Raw genomic sequence first — 18,498 nt, forward strand, 5'->3', positions numbered from 1 at the left:
TCAGTTTCATTACCACACCTCCATATCCTGGATATCAGTATCGAAGCACTGGCTTGGACAACCCGCAAGTATTCCCCACGCTCTCGAGCCCCGATTACCCTACCGACAGCTGCGGATTCAATCCCATTGCGTCGACCTCACACTCATTCGGCTTGTGGTAGGCTGTTGTGGTGCGTGTGCGTATGCTCCACACGGATATTTTGCCCTTTGATCGTTGTACTTGTTGTAAAAGCACCGCACCCCACGGTTGCTCCTCACGTTCCGTCCCGAACTATCGTCATAGAATGTAGCTAGTCTGCCTGCTGCTCTCGCTCGTCCAGTGTACTGTATTTATTGCCTCGTAAATATTGTCGGATAGGAATGTCAGTATGTTTTTGATTATACAGTGTATGATCGTACGTGCGTCTCGGTCAGGATGTCAGCCAACGTCGCCGTTTATCTATTGAAAATCACCATTGGTGGGATCGCCCGATCCCCGTAGCCGATCGTTCGTGATGGGCTGTTTGGCACCCGGTCAAGAGCCAAACACTCCGCATGGTCCGTGCGCCGTCCGCGCGCCCGTATATAAGCTCGTTGGCGACATTGTGCTTCCTCACCACTCTGGCCTTTTGGCTTAGATCAAGTGTAGTATCTGTTCTTAATAGTTTAACCACTATTATGGAGGCACCGCCTCCATTATTGGTTATCTAATTTTTGCCGCCCTTGTCTTCAGGCTCTGCTTGCAACCTGGGGACGCGATGACCTTGCCGCTGCAGTACTGGCTTGTGTCGTCGGGGGATCTTCCTTGTCTTTTTGTTGCGTCTCTCGCACTGCTCAGTTGGGCAGTAAAAGGACATGGCAAATGGATAATGGATCATCTGCATTGGATGGATTGTGTGTTGGGGAGATAAATTGTACTTGTACTTCCCAATTTTTTCGCGGCTTGTGTGACTGTCTAGATGTCAGATGCACTGTGGTGAATATCGAGTGCTTTATTCACATAACATGCTCTTGAACGAAGTGATAGCGCGAAATATTATACAGATACTTGCAGATGTTTGATACAGTACAAAGCTCGAGAACAAGACAGTTTGCACTTCGTAGAGAACAATGCTTCAGCGTACATAACCACCCTTATACCGTGGCCCTCGGTCATCTCGTCTACCCGAATCCCTTCTACCCCGGTCCCCCGCTCGAATACTTGCGTATCGCCCATCACCACGCTCGTCACGTCGTGCAGCACCGCGAATATTGATCGAGTCCGTTTCGCGAGAGGGGCCAGGAAGGTCGTCGTCGTAGGCCCGTCGCTCGCGCTCGTTGCCTCTCCGGTCGTTGCGATTACGCATTGCGTCCGCAAATGCGTTCGAGAAGGTGATGTGGACCTTCTTGCCCCCTCCACCGCCGTTCCGTGGCTCTCTGTCCTTATCTTTTCCTTTCGCCCGGCGGCCGAACCAGTCGTCGGGGTCGTCTTGCTTGTCTTCATACTCTCGCGCACGCCGTTCCATCCTCGTGCGTTCCTTTCGCCGGCCTTGCTTGCCGACGTCCATGGGCATTTCGGCCCCATATCCATCGGCGAAGGTGCTAGCGACTTCCCAGTTTCGCGGCGGACGCTTAGTACTCGATTTTGTGGGTGGACGTGCGTCGGGGTCGGCGAATGGCCCGGTGAGGATGTTGTAGATGGTAAACGCAGAGGGCTCGTCGGGACGGTCAACGACGTGCGGAACCTCGCGACACTCCTGCATGGAGGGGTAAACAGCAGCAAAGACGAGGATTAGTGTGACGAACGTACATCGCCCCAATGCCCAGAATCGCCACAATTGTAACACCACTCGTCGGTGGCGATGTAGCCCTCGCCACCCTGACCGAGTGCAAGTTTGCGCTTCTCTTTACGGGTCTGTATAATGACTTGCCGCTCCGCATCGTCGACATAGTCGTATAGACGCCAAAGGGTTGGGCATTCCTGTCAAAAGATGCATCAGATCGATTGCCATATAGGTAGGCAGGTAGTTCTGACGTTTGTGTTATGTTTACGAGAACCACACCTATCGCAATCATAGCGGCTGGGCCCTGCGTGGCGGTTGGGACAAGCCTATTGAGCGCTCCGCCGTCAGTTAAAATAGACCACCAAGACGGACGACACTCGGACCTTGCTAATATGCCCCTTCATACCACAATTGAAACATATCTTGCTGATGGGACAACTCCGTGTTGGGTGTTCATCTCGGGCACCACATGTCAAGCACTGCGGTCACGCAGCGTGTCAACGACGGAACTGCAGGCAGCCCAAGGGCATAAAGATGTACTGACAATAATTACGGGGCACTCATACGTTCGATGTTCGCCTTCGGCGCCACAATTCTTACAGACAAGAGTCTTGGGTTTCGCGGGCTTGTCACCTTCCTCAACAGTCTCGAAGTATCGTACCATGCCCGGAGCCTGAATGACTTAGCAAATGGTATGATGCGCGGATAGCAGACGTACCTTGCGGTCATCGTCGTAGTCCAAGTACTCGATGTAACTCTCGTCCTCACTGTCAGAAGAGGGAGGCGAGACAATCGGTGCGGAATCGACGCCTTCCTGATCGAAGACAGAGACGTGTGCGGGAAGGAGCAGATCCTCGGTAGGTTGCTCGTCTTTCTGTTGTATCTTCGCCGCAGCAGGGATATCTGCGCGTACCACATCTTCGAAGAACAGGTCGCCGACGCTGTCTCCAGTCGAAGCTTTGTTATCATGGCCAGAACGGTCAAGAGTGCGTGGACGACGTCTGCCGACAGAATCGCCATTCTGACGGGTCGGATCGTCTTGGGGCAGTACATGTCTGGGGTTTCGTAGTCGGTCTGGAGAACGCGAACGCCGCCTGCTGTCGCGCTCGGGAGGGGGAGACCTGCGATCCCTCCGCTTCTTCTGCTTGTCCTTCTCTCTGGGACCGTCCTCATCTCGCTCATATCGGTCACGAGCCTCAGAGCTTCCGGCCCCAGGGCTCGTGAGCCGATGGAAGAGAGACTTGGCCCCGGCAGCCTTCGCGCCTGCTTCTCTGGACGCACCAGACGAACCACCCCCACCCGCTCCCCCTCCGTTCACTCTCTCCGGCGACTGCTCTCTCGACGCCTCTACAGAGCTCTGCGTGACCTCTCCTTCCTCAACTACCTTCGTCTTCCGCCTACGAGGCTTCTTGCGTTTCCGGTTCCCTGCCTTACCGTTGGCAGTAGATGAAGGCTTCGCGTCACCATTCATAATCTCGCCATCAGAATCCAACTCGATGATGTTTTGTGCGGGGCTAGACTTCGTGAGATCGATGACTTCTGGGTCGTCAGGCGGCATGGTGAAGAGACTCAGCAAGGATAATCGCGCGGGAGCGCAGGCTTGGGCTACGAGCGGAGGCGCGCGAACCCTCGGTCGCGTGGAATTTCTCATTCGCTTCCGAAAATGGTAAGTCTTGTAGTTTGACTGCTGGCCTTGCCTCTGACCTAGTTCATGCGATGAGCGACGTAGGCACCCGCTGACTTGAAATGCACCTACACTGCAGGTTTTTATTGATATCACAATTTGAGCGAGCAGTTTTTTCTTTATTATTCCTTATCCCAATGAATTGCAAGCTCGAAGCGACCGGCGAGTCGAGTCGAGCAGGCTGGCGTCACGGGCTGTTCACACCTAGTCTGACTATGAGTAGGGGCAATGCCCCGCATGTTCGGCAACTTCCGTGTCCGCGCTGAAGAGCCTTAGCCGCCGAAAGAGGTGGGCAAGACTTGCGGAACATCTGGACGATACAACACTCGTTCAAATATTCTGATTCATTGATGGATATTCATCTAAAATCGAGTACTCAAGAATGTTCCGGATACATTGGGCGTGAAGCTTCCTTAGTGCTGTGTTACAAGAAGCCCATGAGAACAAATGATTAAAAATATTCTGTCCGGAACATTCTCTTGAACCCGATTTAAGATGATTTTACATGTACATTGACGAATATTTGAGCCACGGCATCGAAGGGAAAGTGTTCCTCAGCGACGAGCCTCGCGCGGGCACGGACTGCATTATGTAAGCAAGGCGCGCGCGTCGAGAGCGCGTCGCGACGCGTCTGTGTCTGCGCTTCGTCTTTCATTACCCTTCAGCAGACGCGTTCTCGTGTGCTGTGCCTCTCGACTGCTCTTACTCTGATACCTCCATATGCTACTGAATGCCTCGTAATCATGGGTTTGGCTCGAAACCTCGCAGTAAGGCTCAGAAGGCCATCTTTCAGCAGATCCAGCCCCTCGGCACTCAGCTAGCAGCTGCTGGCTACCATTCTCGTGAGCACCATCGTACATCACTGCGCACTCATTCACATAGTAAAGGCTGCAATGGGGCATGTCTTGTAGCGGCGCAGCCACCATATTTCGCGGACCGGGAGTCACCAGTGCCGTCTTCGTCTGGCGCCGTGGTGCCGACAAAACTTGGTCTCGAAGCAGCATTCGAAGAATTGCGCAGGAAGATTTGGAACCTCGGGAGACAGATTGAGAGGGCTAGAAAAGGAAGGGATAAGCTCCAGGTGCGTTCCTTCGCTCTCGAGAACAATCGCAGTCTCATGGATGTGTTTTGTATAGGCAAAAGTCGTCCAATTGAAGGCAGCGCTAGTCGATAGAGGACCGAGCTCCACCGTAATCTCGGACACGACTCACCATAGAAACTGGGTAGGGTTACCCGGGCTGAAGAGCTGAAGCGCAAAGCCAGGGAGGAGGAGGCCGATCGTGAACGGAAGAAAGCCAAGCATGATGAGTACCATACCAAGGTCGATTCCATCGACGTTCAACTTATGCCGGGATACTGGGAAAGTGCTGATAATGCCAAGAGTATTACTCTTGATAGGATACGGCTTCAGCTTGCTTGGCTTCGCGCAAGGAAAGTCCACGTTCCGGCTGGTCTTTCTTCTGCGAAGAAGGCTGATGCACTCAAGGGACTGATCGACATCCTTAGCGGTCTGCCTCCGGAAACCGCACGGGAACTCAGTGCGACAGCCTCAGGAATACCTGAACATACTGTACCATCATGAACATACCTCACAGACCTCATATGAATATACGGCGGCGTGCTAATCTTCTCTGTAGATAGTCTATACCCTCACCATTGCATATAATCCTCACTTACATCGTATTCTGTGCTTGATCCAATCATCATACAACAGTATCATTGTGTACATACAGTATATACATGCTCACGTAGCTCTACAAATATTTTGGTGGCTTCTGCTTCTCTGTAGCTGGTGCGGAGGGTAAATTGGGCACATAACACGACTGCGTGACCGCGTATTCTTGCGATTTGAATCACGTGCCGTGGACGTTTTCCTTGGGCGCGTTGCCCGTAGTCACTAGTAGTCTGTCTCAATATCCCTGGCAAACACTGGCCAACGCCTTTGGCGGAGTTACGTAAGCAGGTCCATCTCCGAAACACGCGTTCAGATCTCTCGCGCGCGACGCGTCGGACGCGTCGCGCTCCTCATTTGCTTGCTGCTTCCCTCTCTTGAGCTCTTCATTGCATGTACCGTAGCCGACTCCAATCAATGCAGAGCCCCGTGTCTGACGGGGCTTATACACACTCATTCACCTCGTTCAGCTCCCCTGGAGGGATCGCTTTTTGCCGCGACATCACCTCGAAAACTCTACCATGGGACCCCCACGACTACCAGCTCGAAGGTGCTTGTAAAGCACTCGACGGCGTCGACGTGCTCGCAATCACACCAACTGGATCAGGGAAAACCGGATTTCTCTTGATTTACATGCTTGTAGCTCAAGCCTTAGCGAAGGACCGGGAGCTGTGTCCGAAGGAGCTGCGTAGTCGCTTCAGAGCGGACCCGTGTATGGTTGTGGTCTGCCCGACGAAGGCTCTTGAGTAAGATATGGTGAGTGGCACTACACTCCTCTGCGGAAATCATGGCTCAGATCAGAACAGCAGTCCAAGTTCGAGGCCACCGGCCTTACAACTGTGGTCATCAATGCCGACACCACTCGAGCGAAAGGCGTGAACACTGACCCTTGGCAAAGGGCGCGATCGAACACGGCTGTTATCCTGCTCTCCCCGGAGCAGCTATCTACGTCGGGATTCCGAGGTCTGGTCAATGACAAGACGTTCACCGGTCGTCTCATGGCGCTCAACGTCGACGAGGCGCACCTACTCTGCAGCTGGGGCAACCAGTTTCGCACGTCATTCAAAAACATCGGCCACGTTCGTGCACACTCCGGTCATCATCGCGTTAACTGCGACGATCTGCACCGGTCCTCAGATGGACTCGGTCTGCCGCTTCTCGGGCCTGCACGAGGGTGAGTGTCACCTCATTCGCCGTTCTAATGCACGCTACGACATGCGCTGGCTCTTCCGCATGAGTCGGTTTGGGTTGTACGCATACTACAGGTGTCTGCGATACCCTCGGTGGCGCAAACGCCGGATATACCGGCGGAGGAGTCTGCCAATTGACAGGACGCATCATGGGTATGTATGGTCCTGGAGAGTAGGCTGATATTGTGGCTACCGGTGTCAGTTCGTGGGGGACACCATGAACACCGTGCGCGTACGCGGGTGGTGGTGAAGTCATAATAGGGCTGTACCAGCCTTGTGCCGGAGGGGGAGGTGGGCTGTAGGTTGGGAAATTATGATCATGGGAAGGATTTCGGTGCATCTTGTGTTTCGCCGTGAACTGAGTGTAGACGTAGAGCGAGAAATCATATCATATTTAATGTGCAGTCTGCCTCATACACTACCGTGACAGTGCGACCGATAATATCTGAGATGGATCTGGGATCAGCCACCGGCATTCTTGCCGTGCCGTGCCGCAGCCACTGGCATCGTCCGGCCATCACAGAATGGGTCCTCAAGGGGCTTGGCCAGTATGGAGGGCGCGTTTCGAAGCAGACCCTAATACGACCGTCCTCCTCCCCTCCAAAAAGGTCGTATTTGCGGTCTGCCTATGGGAGACTAGTTCACACCGGTGCCGATTGCCTGTTGTATCAATAGCTCCTCAGGTGCCGATGCGTTGCTAGCTATTTCCGCACCTGCAATCGTGATACGATTGGGTCATCCTCAAATGCGCCTTGGACAACGTTCGAACCGTTTCATACCTATCCAGCCCGGGCAGCGGCGAAGTGGTGCATCCCGAAAGGGAAGGCGGTTGCTTCCGATCCTAACAGGCGCAAACAACCGCTGTTGGATCTGGACGTCATCGTCGATTCAGGATTCGGGCCTTCAAGCTGTTTGCTAACCCTACAGCACCAGATATAGTACTGTAAGTGGGGATATCAGCATAGTGATACAACACAGATGAACACCTATTTCCAGCCTTGCAAGAGTGGAGTTTCGCGACTGAAACCTCACCATGGCTGAGCCCCAGTACGAAATATCTGTCGAACGGCTGACGTACAGCCACTCGCCGTCTACACCGCCTTCTCTTGTTGATATATCTATCGAGCTACCGAAAGGATCGCGTACGATTCTAGTAGGAGCTAACGGTGGTAAGTGAGATTCCTCCTCCATGCGATGACCGCTGCCGATGAACGGTCCGAAGCCGGGAAATCAACTCTATTGCAGATTCTGGCCGGCAAGCGACTCATCCTCAACGAGGGCACCCACGTTCACATCAAGGATAGGGACGTCTTTCGCAACTCTCCACCTGGCGTCACTTTCCTTGGGACCGAATGGTAAGTCGTCGTACCGAGACGAACAACACAGATTCAGAACGTCTTTTGTCCCGCTGACACATCCCTGTTGTACAGGGCGATGAATCCTGTTGTTCGTGGAGACATCGTGGTGTCAGACTTTCTGAATTCTGTCGGCGGATATCGCCACAAGGAGCGCCGTGATCGATTGCTCGACATCCTCGATGTCGACCTGGACTGGCATATGCATGCCATTTCGGACGGCGAGCGGCGCAGAGTTCAGTTGGTCATGGGCCTCATGTCAGATTGGGATGTTCTCCTGTTAGATGAGGTACCCCGCATCACTGTTGATTTTGCCGTGTAGCTGCGCCACTAACCGGTGTCTGCACAGGTCACGGTGGATCTCGATGTTCTGGTTCGAGATGACTTGCTCAGCTTCCTCAAGACTGATAGCTTAAACAGGGGAGCGACGATCCTTTGTGAGTAGGCATCTACTATCTCGCACGTACGACTTTCACGACGAAGCATTCATGTAGATGCCACCCACATTTTCGATGGCTTGAACGAATTCCCCACGCATGTCGCACATATGCACCTAGGGACTTTCTTATCACAACCTACGCCCTGGCCCATTGCGCCCGATATTGTGTCAAAAGTCGTGTCGGTCGACCTGGGCCCGAAGCCAACGCTGTATGCACTGGCTCTGCAGTGGCTCAGGGAAGACCGGGAACTCAGGCGCGAGCTTGAGAAGCAGGGGCGCAAGAAGCGGGGGGCCAAAGTGGACGAGGTGCGTGTAAAGGACCTGGCCGCAGTGCACTACCTATGGTCATTTAATATTTACGTCGCATCCGGCAGGTGCCCACCGATTCGGAAACATTCTACAGGAAGTACGTCCATATGCAGATGCGCCCGAGTCGCAACTGGCTGACCTGTATCACTCAGATATGATTATAGCCACTGAGTGGCGGACCTTGTGGACCGTATCGCACGTCCGAGCTCAACCTCACAGCCTCGTCCGACTGCTCGCGCGTAGATTTTTCGTCACGGATGCATAGCCGGAGCCTTCAACGGACCACCCTCAACGGACGCTCCCGTGTAGCGTAGATGTTCAACCAGCTGTATAGCACCTGTTGTGTAGTGTATCTGAAACTGTTTCCGCGTGTGCATCTGCAGCAGGTGGTGGGTTGGGAACGCCCAGCGTCTTGGACGGGCGCTGGAGGGGCCGAGGCTCTGCCGCGTGGGACAAGAGGCAACAGGCGCGTGATGCAGACGCAGCAACTTGCCTTTTATATGTGACCATCCCGTCCGCAGTGCTTGTCTCTCTGCCATCGTTGAGGACGCCGGCGCCGTCGTTCTGACTGTCTTCACCGCTCCCAACGTGCTGGCCATCGCAGGGCGCACTGGCTCTCCCTCCTCTTCGGTTCCCGTCCCCGTCTCACCCATACGCTCCTTTACTCTCTTTCGCGTTCCTCTACACCCGTCACCATGGCCCACCACATTCTCATGCACCGCGAGCTCGCGGCGCGCTGCGTCCAATGCCCAAGCGCTCCTCCTAGTTGCCAATGCACCTCTCAGGATCAGTGTGTCTTCATCGCGTTGTGAGTGTTCCTTCCGGGTGCTCTTGCCTGTGAACATCGCCATGAGTCCGGTCGTTCTCGGTCTTTTGTCTCGTTGGACGGCCCGGCAGTAGCGGAGAACGGAGAGAAGGGGACTTGCGTGACCAAGGATGCCAGGAGGGTGGCGTGCCTGGGACAATGATGGATTGGTAGTCGACGGCTCGGTAAGGTCAGGTTGAGGGATCTGCACCTGAGTGCTGCTCAGCAGAGCGGTGATGGATTTTAGGACATGATTGTCTCTTGACTGGAAACTCATGGCGGTCTTCTGCTGGCTGTTGTGGCTTGGACTAAGACACTCATCGCTTTCACAGGAGCTGCGATGCATGCCCGTCGTACCAGTGCGTAGCGCCGCAGTCGAATTCGTCTAGCTCGGGAGGAGTGAGCGGAGGTGCCGTTGCCGGTGCTGTTATTGCCTCTCTCATCTTCCTCGTATTGGTCCTGGGCGCCTTCTGGTTCTACCGTCGGCGCCTACGCCAGCGACAGACGGCGGAGGGCGGCGCGGAAGGCAAGTCTGACGCGCCCGCACGCGCCGAGGATGTGCTCAATCGCCCGGACCCGAACGAGAAGGGGCCGGAGCCCGAGTTGCCGTCCTTGGTGAGGATCTACACTGGCACGTCTGTGGGTACCATCAACCTCGACCCCGCTTCCCAAGGCGGTTCCACAACGCGTGCCCTCGATGGTCACGACCGCGACTCTGCTCAGGTCAATCCATTCAACGACAGCCACTCAATCCAGACGACTTCCACTGGCACGCGGTCGAACGTCATCCCGATTGCTCTGGTCCCGCCCGCAACGTTTGTGCCGCCTTCGCCACATACCAACGCACAGTCGACAGCAGCGACGGCAGGCTCGACAGTTACATCGCGACTGGCTCCTCTGCGACCGGACCGCGATCCCAGCCTCGACATCGGCGTCAAAGGCATCGAAGTCTCTCACGACGCAGCCCTGAAGCCGTCGGACGAGCAATCGCAGCGCACGGGTCTTTCCAACCGTGCGTCGTACTTGTCTACGGGCAGCTACGCGAGCGACCTGCTCACCGAGGCACCTGTCATCGTGCGGCCGACGCGTGTCGTCGGTGTGGTGAAGGCTGAGGTCATTCGTACGTCACCCGGAAACTCGCCTTCCAAGGACAGCTTGCGCCCTCCCCAGGCGAGCAACCGCCCGCCCATGCGTTCTCCGCTGGCAGTGTCCTTCGGTCCCTCAGACGTATTGCACGAGGCGCCAGAGGACGGCCATGAAGTCACCGCCTATGGCAACAACCCCTTCGGAGACGAGCACTCGCCTTACAACTCCGATAATGGTCAGGGGTCGCCCGCTCCCTCGCAGACGACGTTCGGCTCGCCTTCCTCGCACTCGCAGGACGACACCCAGGAGCACCGTCCGTTGAGCACGTACACTCAGGCAGCCTCCGTCATTGGATCCGTAATTGGCGCTGAAATCGGTGGCGCGACTCGCGTGCACCTTGGCCTGGGCCATCTCCGTCCCAACCCGCTTCCTTCAGCTGGCGAACCAATGCCGCATACAGCCTCGAGTGGTGTGCTACACTCGCCGCGCAGTGCGTACAGGATGACTAGCGCTAAACTCGTCAACACGTCGCCGTCTGCGAGCGCTGGGCCAACTGGCGCCCTGGAGCGCCAGCAGCAGGACGCGATGCAGCAGATGGAAGTCCCGAGCTTGAACACGCGGATATCGATGTCCTCCGTATTGTCGTCTACGTCGACGCGGGCAGACTCGATTCTAGAGAGCTTCCCCTTCGTGCCACCCTCGCCGATCTCCAACCGGCCCATCCGCACGCCGCCCCGTTCCCCTCTTGCGCAGCAGTCGTTCGCAGACAACTCACGGAATGCGACGCCCTCTCCAGTGCCCGAGCCGCCGAAGTCTCCCCCTCCCCGTGACGCGCCTCCGCGCGAGAGTCTCAGCGTACCACCGACTTCGCTGTCTCCGCCTCCGAGAGTGAAGACGCGTGCAATGTCTGTTGCGTCGCAGTCATCGACGATGACCAACGGGCTTGGGTCGTTCCCCTTCCAGATCGACTCGGGCACATCCGATGCTGCGTCTGCAGGCTCCGCCCCGTCGTCATTCATGGGCCGGACACGAGCCAGCCTGGACACGCTCGCGCTGACGAGCGACCTGTCGTCGTACCCGCTCAACTTCGATAGAAGTGAGCCGCCGCCGGTGCCGCGGCCTTAAGTCGCCATGCTAATGCCGTCTCCCCGACGCGTCCCGACCGCGCGAGGTGTATCTGTAGAATGTGACCGCGATAAGTGTACGAACTCTGCGCTCCGAAACCTGCACGCGCCCGACGCTCTTCAGTGTCTATCGTTGCAAATGCCCCACACACCCCCTCACCCCTCCCCTCGCTTCACCGACTGCTTGTATACCCTTGGACCTGGTCCATCCGTCCTTGCTTGGTTGATCCGGCTAGATTCCCGCCGTCGCAGTGTCGTCCCGCTTGTCCCCCACCGATCTCTCTGTCCGTACCGAGTACGTGTTACGCTTTCGTCAAGTCTCCTCTGTTTATCCAATCGCCCGCGATAATTTACGGTTTTTCCTATTCCTCGCTTCTTACGTATGCCTGCCTCTTTATGACTGCTTCCTTCAGCTTGTTGTCTTTCGTCGCCCGTGCGCAAATACTCTCACACAGGCGTGCCAGTGCATATTCTACTGTAGCTTTCTGGGAGTACACGCGCGGGAGCTCGCGATCGTTGGGTTGGAGTTGCGCGCTATTTATTGCCTGCCTGTGCTGTTGTTACTTGTTCTTCTGAATGAAAATTGTGGCGACGTGGACGCTATTAGACTTGTAGCATTTGAATTCGTGACTTCTTATCTCCTTGCAGCCCCATCAGCGAGTACAGAGTCAAAAGAGGTGATGTCATAACCTATTCAGGCTGCCGTCGACTGTGATCTGCCTCCGCCGCCTTCCAAATTGGCGACCCCGCCTGTAATCACCATGCAGCTGCTTTCTTCACAGATCGCTGCCACCGATCAATGCGTGACCTCGGCACAGCGATCGCGGCCGTCTCCGTTCCTTGCACCCCGGCTGATGGGTGCCTCGTGCGCTGCTGTCCTCCTTCTCCCTCGACCCCTCCTGGTCGCCACTCCCGCCGACACCTCCACACAGCGACCACCACCGCAGACGACACCGACCTCGTTGGCCCCCGCGGTCCGGCCGCAGAGCAGATATCGCCACTCATCGATGGACACACGCGCAGAACGTGGGCGGCGCCAAGCGAGGGGCGTGACGAGCGGGAGGGCCGATATGAAGCTGCAACGAGGCAAGAAGACTGCCCGGAAGGGGAAGGCCGTCTCCGAGTGCAGCTGAGATCCCGCTAGTCGCCTTTTCGATCGTCACTCAGAGCTGCATGGTGAATGTACGACGGGGTAGAGCCATATATGGTACGCATTCGGTCTGTGTGCGCACTTGCCATGTCTCTCTGCGCCGGACGTATAAAAGGCTCCCCTCAGACGCGTACAATGCAGTCTAGGTCTTCGTACCAACTGCGTCCCGCGCGTCCTCCTCGCCCTCTTTGTCCCCCTCCTCCCCTACATCATGCAGCCCCTCCGCACCCAGTCCACTCAGCTCCCGGACGCGTCTGACTTCGTGGCGGCTGCGTCTCTTACACTCACACCGCTCGTCGACTCTTCGGACTTCGATGCATCCTCCACCGAGAGCCTCTTCGACCCAACTCAGGTACGTAGCCTCACATGCATAGCATCGTGTGATGGCTCACACTTCCTCAGATGTTCCCCTCCAGCCTCGACATGCTCGGCCTGAGCTTTGATTCGCCTTCACTATTCAACTTGTACGTCGTCTATTGCACTTGACTCTCTCCCTCATTGTGAATTCCTCGTCTGCAGTGACACCGAGTTCCTCGCCGACGATCCCAGCGCGACCCTGTTCTCGAGCACATCTTTGGCTGGTCTAGAAGAGGCTGAGAAGGCCTTGCAAGAAATCGGTGCATACCTCGCAAGTCCCGATTTCTTCCTCCACATCGTCGAGTCGGCCATCGACGAGCCCGCACCCACCGAGGTCTCCACGGTAGGCCCGGCGCCGAACGCGAGCGCGCCGTCGGCGACCACCAGCCCCCCATCGGTTCCGCGTAGCGTTCACGCGTTCAGCCCAATCCCGTCCCTCTGCTACCCCTCCTCCTCAGCCAACTCATCTCGGCACCAATCTAGCAGCCCAACAACATCCATGAACGCGGTGGACGCGTTCCGTAGCCCACTTCCCTCCCTCTGCTACCCAGAGTCACTTCCCTCAGAGGGGTCCATGCACCCCACCAGCCCCGCACCATCCATGGGCTCCTTGAACGTACAATACGTCAGTCCGGTGCCCTCCCTATGCTACCCAGAGTCCCTGCGCTCCGAGGAACCCGTTCAAGCTGCCAGCCCAGCGGCATCGACGTGCAACTCACCCTTCACGTGCAGCCCGGTACCTTCTCTATGCTACCCAGAGTCGGACGCGGAGGAACCCGTTCAGCCGGACGGCCTCGACAGCCACCACTCTGTTCCCGCCGCCGACAGCCCAGTGCCGTCCCCAGTCGTTGAGCAGTCCGTGCTAGGCAGGGTGTTCCGCTCAGTAGGTGCTACGGTTGCCCCTTCGCGCTTTCCCAAGCGCAACAAGAACCGACACTCTCCTTATCCCTCCCCCTCACCCCGCGTGCGCCACGACTCCCCGTCTCGAAACCGCGCGTCCTCCCTATCCGGCGAGACCTTCCAGGACTTCGTTCTCCCCGGCACGCCGCGCAACGTCCAATCTTCTCTGGACCCCGCTAATACCTCGTTTACCTACACCGACGGCGCCTTCCGGTGCCCCGTCCCCGGGTGCAAGTACATGCCGCCTTCCGCGCGGCGGAAGTCGGACATTCGGCGGCACCTGGAGACACACCGCTCGAACGAGAACCAGCAGCGTTGGGTGTGCTGCGGTGTGCCTGTCGATTCCGCGGAGCAGTACGGTATCAAGAAGGTCGGCCAGACCTACTGGTGGCGTGGCTGGCGGATGGTCGGCGGGTGCCGCAGGGGCTTCAGTCGTCGCGACTCGCTCGGGAGGCACTTGAAGACGTGTGGGTGTGTGGGCACGATAGACATGGCGGCCAACCTCACCGAGGTTAACGATAATGCCCTGATCGTCATGGATCAGCAGGATCTTGGGTACTGATGCGATTGGTATTTCGGACTGTTCTCCTTCGTCGTCTCTGGTTCTCTGGTCATAGTTCTCTGTTGTACGAACATCTACTGCGATAGGTAGCTCTCAATTCCAAAATGCCGCATCTTGGCATGTCCATCAAATGGTGCACAAACTTGAGCTCGCGACATGGAGGCCATTGTCGCTCTGGACCCCGGCCGTGTGATGGCAGCGATGGTCGCCAGTCAGCCACCTGCGCGTTGTACCGCGACCCCGTGACCGCGTCATGATCCACCTTATCGCGTCATGCGGCAATGATACCTCTTTCTACTTGCGGCCAATTGTCCAGCTATTGGAGCATCGTCGATACCGTATTCGGCATTCTTAACGACTCTTGAAGAGGCAAGCCTGGCTCCTTATGGGGTCTACGCGGCGACGTACGTTTTAGTACTGATGAATGTTGCGCTACGTGCAAACTAACCCATGTGGACAGAAACAGGATGCGCACCGAAACGTACAACGCACCTGCGATAGGGATCATGAAGCTGTTGATGCCCGCCCATTCACGACCTTGAAGATCACAAATGTCGTCGCCAGCCCCTTCCGGCATACGTACAGAACGTACTCAAGTTAACTCAAGTCGCAATGATCAACATCGCTATTGTCCGACCAATGGAGCATCCTCGATACCGCATTCGGCGTGCACGCAGCACCATCGACGACGGACTGAAGAGGAAAGCCTGGTTCTAAATGGAGTCTACGAAGCAACGTGCGTGGAATGGTGATACCTATTCTATGAGCATGCCGTGCTGACTCGTGTGTACCAGAACAAGATACGTAGCAAGCCGTACCCGTGGTCACTCAGAATGCCGACCACGGAGCTGGCAATGCCCGGCCATCCACGATGAACTCGCACACGTAAGTTACCACTCCGGCAGTACATGCATCAAATCCATCCCGCATAAGGGTCGCAAATGCGAGTGTGCCAATACTAAGTATGGTGTCACCGTCACCATCTAATACTGCTAGATGCCATTGACATACCTAGACTGGAAGTGCAGCTTCAGAGCGCCTTTCCGAATCCACTCTCCTTGGTCCCCACCTGCAATGCATTACCGCGCAGCATGCGACTCGAGGTCGATCAAGGACGGGCCTCAAACCCCTCACCGCCGCTACCGACCCGGACCTATGCCATTTCTTGCCAACAAAAGGCTATGAATCATTGCTCGCTCATAAATGCCACCGTGCGAACCATGATGCCCGCACTTTCTTTCCAGAGGATACGATAAAATCTCCGTTGTGGTCATTGTGGAATACTGAAACCCCTTCAGGCAATGTGCTAACTCGGTTCGTAGCTATGTCTGCCCAGCGCCGTTTCTGGAAGTTCCCCCATGTGCCCTTGACGCTCACTTCCACATAGCTCGGATGTATCCTGGTATGTACCGAGCGTTCACAGTTGTCGATGACAGCACACAATACTGAGGCTTGCATTATCAGCCCGCGCATGACCCCAATATCGCCAAGGACATGAAGAACGTGTCTTGGATGCGACAAGGCGTACGGTTGCGTCTATATTTTGGGTATGCGTATGGCCACTAGTACGGCTAGCTCCTAGCTGGCAATCCATGGGAATGGCAAGTACCGGCGACGCCCTGCCTTTATTCGCTGGAAAGACGACTCGGAGTCCACGCACATACATGTACGTCTCCGATGCAAACAATCCTTCCCAGCTTCGGAACACGTAGTCCGCTTGACCGTTCGTGACTGACACCATGTGGATGCTGCCTCCCAGGGCATAGCATGCTCCGCAACGGGATTTTACTGCTCTCGGGCAATGATAGACTATGATGTATGATGCAAGCGTTTAGCGTTCGTAACCTTCGGAGCGCTCAGTGCGTGGGCCCTGTTGCACCAGTCGGAGGTCTTCCGAGGTCTCCTTACCCCCATGAGGAAGTGGGGTTAACGAAAGGGGACCTGTCGAAAGCGGCAAAGCAGTTCCTGGATGCGCCGACTCTGGCCATAGGAACCTTGACACTGTCATAGAATCGGACAATCAGGTCTTAAAGCTCGTCTAGCATTGTGTGACGTGATGCACCTCCGCGAGAGAATAAGAGGTCTGCCATTCGACATAAGGACGAAAGCGACCGTAACTGTACTAGCAGGATGGTATCGACATCAGTGACACTACAGAGCGCGCGCGTAAAATGTCCAGCTACTGTCTATTCGATACAACGTCTACATATCTGCCTAATTGAAACATGATCACAAAGAGGAATGCATAGCAAGATTCTGATTACGCGGTGGTGGCGTTGTAGACGATAGAGTTCGTCGTGACACCGAACTCTTTCGCGACGTCGCCCTGAATCAACGCGCGTCAGCATCATTGCATATGCATACTCCAGAGAGCACTACGCACTGGGCAATCAAGGTAGGTCTCGACAACAGTGAGGTAGAATGTGGCGTCACTGTATGTTGCGGCATTTGTCGAGGCCTGCGAGAAGTCAGGCATACTGAGGTTGGATGGCGGCGGCGGCGGGTCCTGCTGGGCAGGCAGACCTACAGCACAGCCAAAATCAGCTCAACATTCTGAGATGCCTCACGCTCGCGCGCACTTACCGAAGTTGGGAATTAGCCACTCGCCGAACTCGTAGAGGTAGGCGCTCTCGGGGAACGAGCCGTCCGCGTTCATGTCGGAGACGTCAGGCTCGTTCTCGAAGAGGTAGACCGTGATGGGCTCGTAGCCGGACTCGCAGTAGTTGACGGACTCGAAGTCGAAGTCGAACGTCGCACCGGGTGCGATGGCGGCAGACTCGGCGGGCTCATTGATAGTCCCATGGACGGACACAACGTCCTGCCGCTTGACGAGCCTGGTGGGGACACCGTTGACTTGCCCGACGAAGGCAGAGAGGGCGGGGAGGAGGGCAAGGATAGCACTAGCGGTGAGCTGCATGACGAGAATGCACTTGCTGAGTGAGGTGGAATGAAGAGTTGGCTCTTGGGTCCATACCTCGGTCCCGCTTGCGTTTTATACCCGCGCACCGCGGCGGGCGGTATACAGTGCAAATGTTTACGAACACCGACCCGCCTGCGACCGTCTGCACATCCTAGAACCGCCGATCCGTCGACCTGGAAAGTTTCGGACTCGGCGCCGGTCTAGGTGCTGCATTCAGCTAAGTGGGGCAGAACGATGGCCCAGACATGCACCCAGCATGGTGTGTGGCCTCGTCGGCCACGGGCATGAACTCCTGCGGTCAATGGTACGCCGGTCGCAGTGACTGAGCTGTCAGCAACAAGCCGTTTGGGCGGGACAGACCTGTCAAGTGCGCAGGTCGGCATGTACACAGGTACGGTTCTGTCGGGTTCGAGATTGCCGTGCAGTAAGGGCAAGGGGTTAGATGGTTGACATAACCAATCAAACTGGCGCATGTGCATGCGATGGAGAATGAGAAAGGAACAGAGAAGAGAAGGATAAGAAGACGCCTTGTAAGGGACGACGCGATGTTCTGACGAAGGAATCATTTATGAGCACAGTCAGAACGAGATGGGTGGCACCGCTGGTCGAGATAGACCTCTAAGGCCGCCTCGACGACAATGAGAGCCTGCGAATCGGTATATGGGCGAGACGCCTCGTTAATTGTGTGGTATGCGGCCGACGCCTTCAGTATGTTTCAGCTTCTGAGGAATGACGCACGCCGGGGATACATGCCCAATGAGAACTCTCGGCGCGCAATGAGCTCTGCGCCTCCGGTGTTTTACGACCGCAAGGGGCCGTAGATGCACACAGGAGTCAGATTCAGATTAGATGGAATACATACGTCAGATGTATCAGGGGGGTATAGCGGATTTTGTGCCTCGGACCTGCGAGATGATCAACCTTGCATCCCGGCCACGCAGTAAGCCGCATTATGGGCGAAAGGAAACTTCGAGACCAAGCGCATCTCGGTTCCGGGGACGTACCCAGGCAGAATTTCATGCGTGTTCAGCAACAGATGGGTAAGCAGGCCCCAGGGTCGCCACTGTGTTCGCCTGTGACGATTCGTGATTATTAGTGTCTCTCGGCATCTGCCCCGGGCACTACGTCCGCTAGAGCTTGGCTAGGATCCCGGAACGACCCCAAGGCAGACGGGCTGTAAGTACGGGGCCTAAGACACCATTT

General features: G+C 56.2%; 6 protein-coding genes across 6 annotated transcripts; 4 read left to right on the forward strand and 2 right to left on the reverse strand.

Moving 5' to 3' along the window:
• Positions 1 to 1,094: 1,094 nt before the first annotated feature.
• Positions 1,095 to 3,300, reverse strand: C8Q71DRAFT_712436 (uncharacterized protein; the record flags this gene model as incomplete). The annotated part of the gene is made up of 6 exons (XM_047920856.1): positions 1,095 to 1,715; positions 1,769 to 1,939; positions 1,994 to 2,068; positions 2,126 to 2,221; positions 2,287 to 2,415; positions 2,461 to 3,300. The coding sequence occupies 6 exons, from the start codon at positions 3,298 to 3,300 to the stop codon at positions 1,095 to 1,097; spliced, it is 1,932 nt and encodes a 643-aa protein (XP_047776523.1).
• Positions 3,301 to 4,156: 856 nt separating this feature from the next.
• Positions 4,157 to 6,276, forward strand: C8Q71DRAFT_860081 (uncharacterized protein; the record flags this gene model as incomplete). Its single annotated transcript, XM_047927743.1, has 6 exons — positions 4,157 to 4,268; positions 4,314 to 4,507; positions 4,563 to 4,592; positions 4,643 to 4,964; positions 5,742 to 5,844; positions 5,895 to 6,276. The coding sequence occupies 6 exons, from the start codon at positions 4,157 to 4,159 to the stop codon at positions 6,274 to 6,276; spliced, it is 1,143 nt and encodes a 380-aa protein (XP_047776524.1).
• Positions 6,277 to 6,859: 583 nt separating this feature from the next.
• On the forward strand, positions 6,860 to 8,773 carry C8Q71DRAFT_772660 (P-loop containing nucleoside triphosphate hydrolase protein). The gene is made up of 7 exons (XM_047924415.1): positions 6,860 to 7,457; positions 7,511 to 7,643; positions 7,719 to 7,932; positions 7,993 to 8,080; positions 8,138 to 8,388; positions 8,457 to 8,488; positions 8,544 to 8,773. The coding sequence occupies exons 1-7, from the start codon at positions 7,322 to 7,324 to the stop codon at positions 8,560 to 8,562; spliced, it is 873 nt and encodes a 290-aa protein (XP_047776525.1). The 5' UTR covers positions 6,860 to 7,321; the 3' UTR covers positions 8,563 to 8,773.
• A 90-nt stretch (positions 8,774 to 8,863) lies between these two features.
• C8Q71DRAFT_176727 (uncharacterized protein) lies at positions 8,864 to 11,605 on the forward strand. The gene is made up of 2 exons (XM_047916773.1): positions 8,864 to 9,199; positions 9,529 to 11,605. The coding sequence occupies exons 1-2, from the start codon at positions 9,087 to 9,089 to the stop codon at positions 11,405 to 11,407; spliced, it is 1,992 nt and encodes a 663-aa protein (XP_047776526.1). The 5' UTR covers positions 8,864 to 9,086; the 3' UTR covers positions 11,408 to 11,605.
• Positions 11,606 to 12,653: 1,048 nt separating this feature from the next.
• Positions 12,654 to 14,400, forward strand: C8Q71DRAFT_176722 (uncharacterized protein). Its single transcript, XM_047916772.1, has 3 exons — positions 12,654 to 12,908; positions 12,959 to 13,020; positions 13,076 to 14,400. The coding sequence occupies exons 1-3, from the start codon at positions 12,768 to 12,770 to the stop codon at positions 14,373 to 14,375; spliced, it is 1,503 nt and encodes a 500-aa protein (XP_047776527.1). The 5' UTR covers positions 12,654 to 12,767; the 3' UTR covers positions 14,376 to 14,400.
• A 2,235-nt stretch (positions 14,401 to 16,635) lies between these two features.
• Positions 16,636 to 17,292, reverse strand: C8Q71DRAFT_860084 (uncharacterized protein; the record flags this gene model as incomplete). The annotated part of the gene is made up of 3 exons (XM_047927744.1): positions 16,636 to 16,701; positions 16,759 to 16,898; positions 16,959 to 17,292. The coding sequence occupies 3 exons, from the start codon at positions 17,290 to 17,292 to the stop codon at positions 16,636 to 16,638; spliced, it is 540 nt and encodes a 179-aa protein (XP_047776528.1).
• Positions 17,293 to 18,498: the final 1,206 nt, after the last annotated feature.

This window comes from Rhodofomes roseus (genome assembly GCF_022264815.1).
Source record: "Rhodofomes roseus strain CIRM-BRFM 1785 chromosome Unknown C8Q71scaffold_17, whole genome shotgun sequence".
Lineage (NCBI taxonomy): Eukaryota > Fungi > Basidiomycota > Agaricomycetes > Polyporales > Fomitopsidaceae > Rhodofomes > Rhodofomes roseus.